The sequence below is a fragment of the Humulus lupulus genome, chromosome 6 (assembly GCF_963169125.1).
Source record: "Humulus lupulus chromosome 6, drHumLupu1.1, whole genome shotgun sequence".
Taxonomy (NCBI): domain Eukaryota; kingdom Viridiplantae; phylum Streptophyta; class Magnoliopsida; order Rosales; family Cannabaceae; genus Humulus; species Humulus lupulus.
The window spans coordinates 19,735,969-19,739,047 of record NC_084798.1 but is presented as its reverse complement, the minus strand read 5'-3'; the positions used below and the strand labels follow the sequence as shown (position 1 = coordinate 19,739,047).

The 3,079-nt window shown below is 34.2% G+C and overlaps 1 protein-coding gene across 1 annotated transcript; it reads left to right on the top strand.

Moving 5' to 3' along the window:
• The first annotated feature begins 211 nt into the window (after positions 1-211).
• LOC133784801 (uncharacterized) lies at positions 212-2,575 on the top strand. Its single transcript, XM_062224073.1, has one exon. It carries the CDS (start codon positions 212-214, stop codon positions 2,573-2,575), a length of 2,364 nt encoding a protein of 787 aa, XP_062080057.1.
• The last annotated feature ends 504 nt before the right edge of the window (positions 2,576-3,079 follow it).

The following is a 3,079-nucleotide window of genomic DNA, read 5'->3' as shown; positions in this document are numbered from 1 at the left end:
AAGTAGTTCATTTTGTTTTTCTTTCTTTTGTTTTTCAATTTCTGTTAGTGATTGATTTTTTTCTTCTATTTGCATTTGTTTAGAAATTAGATGTCGTATAAAGATATATTATATATATATATATATATCTTTTTCTTTTCTTGAGTGAACCCATAGAAATCATATTCACAAGTCTTATTATTAATCTTTCATATATTTAACTGCAATAGGTATGAAGAGGAATTTTAAAAGTATACAAAATTCCTCAACTTCTATAGGAAATAATGATAAAATTACAAAATCAAGTTATGCGGATGTCAACATAAATCTTGAAGATCTTGAAAGTGACCCAGGATTGAGAACACCAATTATGGACCATCCTTTAAAAATTCGTGATCAAGTTCGGCGAGTATATATGCAAAAAGGTCCTTGTCAATCTCACCTCAAGCCATTTCCATCGACAAAAGTTGGAACTCAATCAAGAGCATTCAACGGTGCTTGGTATAAGGAATTTCAAAATTGGCTTGAATATAGTGTATCAAAAGATGGTGCATTTTGTCTGTATTGTTATCTGTTTAAATCAAATTGCGGAGGACAATCAGGTGGTGATTCATTTGTTGGTCAAGGATTCAGAAATTTTAAAAATGGAAAAGCAAGACTTTATACTCATGTTGGAGGTCCATCTAGTGTTCACAATCAAGCTAGGAAAATGTGTGAAGCATTAATGAACGAAAAACAACATATTCAAACATTTTTTGAAAAACAATCAAAGCAAGCTCGTAGTGAGTATCGAAGTCGTTTGGAAGCAGTTGTTGATTGCATTCGTTTTTTATTGCGACAAGGGCTTGCTTTTCGTGGTGATGATGAATCTGGAGACTCGAGTAATCAAGGTAACTTTCTTGAGATTTTAAAATTTCTTGCTGATCATAATGAAGACATCAAAGCAGTTACATTGACAAATGCTCCTGAGAATTTAAAATTAACATCACCTGATATTCAGAAAGATATTGTGAGGGCTGCAGCTTTTGAAACACTTGATATCATTATTAAAGAAATTGGAGATGCGTTGTTTTCTATTTTAGTTGATGAATCTCGTGATATTTCAACTAAGGAGCAAATGGCTGTTGTGTTGCGATATGTAGATAAAGATGGGCGTGTGATTGAACGATTTGTGGGAATTGAACATGTGGCAAATACCACAGCTGTGTCACTTAAAGGTGCTATTGATAAATTATTTTCTAGATATGGATTAAGCATATCTAAATTGCGGGGACAAGGTTATGATGGGGCAAGCAATATGCAAGGAGAGTTCAGTGGTCTTAAAACTCTTATTTTGAATGAGAATCCATCAGCTTTTTATGTTCATTGTTTTGCTCACCAACTTCAACTTGCTCTTGTAGCTGTCGCAAAGAAACATATTCTAGTTGCTTATCTTTTTAGTGTGGTAACTATGGTGATAAATGTCGTTGGATGTTCTTCTAAGCGTTGTGATATTCTTAGAGAAAAGCAAGATGCTATTATTTCTGAAGCACTCAAGTGTGGTGAAATTTCAAGTGGAAGAGGGCTAAATCAAGAAACCCATCTTAAACGTCCCAGTGATACTCGTTGGGGTTCACATTATGCTACATTGGTAAGCTTGATTAACTTATTCTCCCCTATAACTAATGTTCTTCAAATAATAGTAGACGATGGGCGAGCAAACTCTGAACAAAGGTTTGAAGCAAGTAATTTATTGTCTTTGATGTTAACATTTGATTTTATATTCAGTCTACATTTAATGAAAGCATTGTTGGGAATAACAAATGAATTGCCAAAAGCACTACAGAGAAAAGATCAAGATATTGCAAATGCCATGAAATTAGTGGAAATTTGCAAGAAAAGATTACAAGCAATGAGAGACAATGAATGGGATTCCTTTCTTAATCAAGTCTCAACCTTTTGTGCTAAATATAATGTGGATGTTCCTGATATGGATGATACATTTGTTGCCCAAGGTCGATCACGACGCAAAACTCAAGAAATGACAAATTTACATCACTATCGTGTGGAATTCTTTTTTGTTGTTATTGATATCCAACTTCAAGAGCTAAATGAACGTTTCAATGAGGTAAACACCGAACTACTTCTTTGTTTAGCTTCTTTGTGTCCTGGTGATTCATTTGTAGCTTTTGACAAAAAAAATTTGGTCCGGTTTGCTGAGTATTATCCCAAAGACTTTTCTACTTTTGAGCTTATGATACTCGATGATCAACTTGAAACTTACATTATTGATGTACGTACTACTGAGAAGTTCTTGGGTTTGAAAAGTATTGGAGATCTTGCTCAAAAAATGGTCGAGACAAAGAAAGATATTGTCTATCCACTGGTGTATCGACTTATTACATTGGCATTGATTCTACCTGTTGTTACTGCTACGGTGGAAAGAGTATTTTCTTCTATGAATATTTTGAAAAATAGATTGCGTAATCGAATGGGAGATCAATGGATGAATGATTGTTTACTTGTGTACATTGAAAAAGACATTTTCAATAGCTTTGACAATGAAGTTATCATGCAACGATTTCAAAACATGAAAACCCGTCGAGGCAGATTGTAATTTTTATTTTATTTTCTATGACAGTGTCCTATTTTATTTTGTTGAACATGAAAATTTATAAGGACAATTTATTAGTTATTTTTGTTAGTTTGGAATTAATATTTATATTTGTCCAAGCCCTCACTGAGCATAATTTCTGGCTCCGTCACTGCATATGACACTGTAGTTATTTATATGAATGGTATGCATGCATGAGTAGGGTTATTACTGCTAGACATGCTTATTATATTAGATAACATGTTATTAACTGCTTATGAGCATGTTTAAGTTTTTTTGATGAGCCTTGGCTCACGGGTGCTATGTGGTGCAGGTAAGGGGAAAGGGAAGCTAGACTAGCCATGAGTTGGAGAGCTTCGGTGACGACGTGTACATATGCAGCTGCTTGACCATCACGACCGAGATTTCTCAGAGGAACTAGGGTTAAACCCTATTTTGCGCTTAGGTCGGCTGGTTGTAACTTTTGAGTTGTAATTACCCTTTTGGAATTGTAAACAACTTTGTAAA

Excerpts from the sequence above, each read along its gene's own strand:
- LOC133784801 (XM_062224073.1), top strand. The coding sequence starts at position 212 with ATGAAGAGGAATTTTAAAAGTATACAAAATTCCTCAACTTCTATAGGA.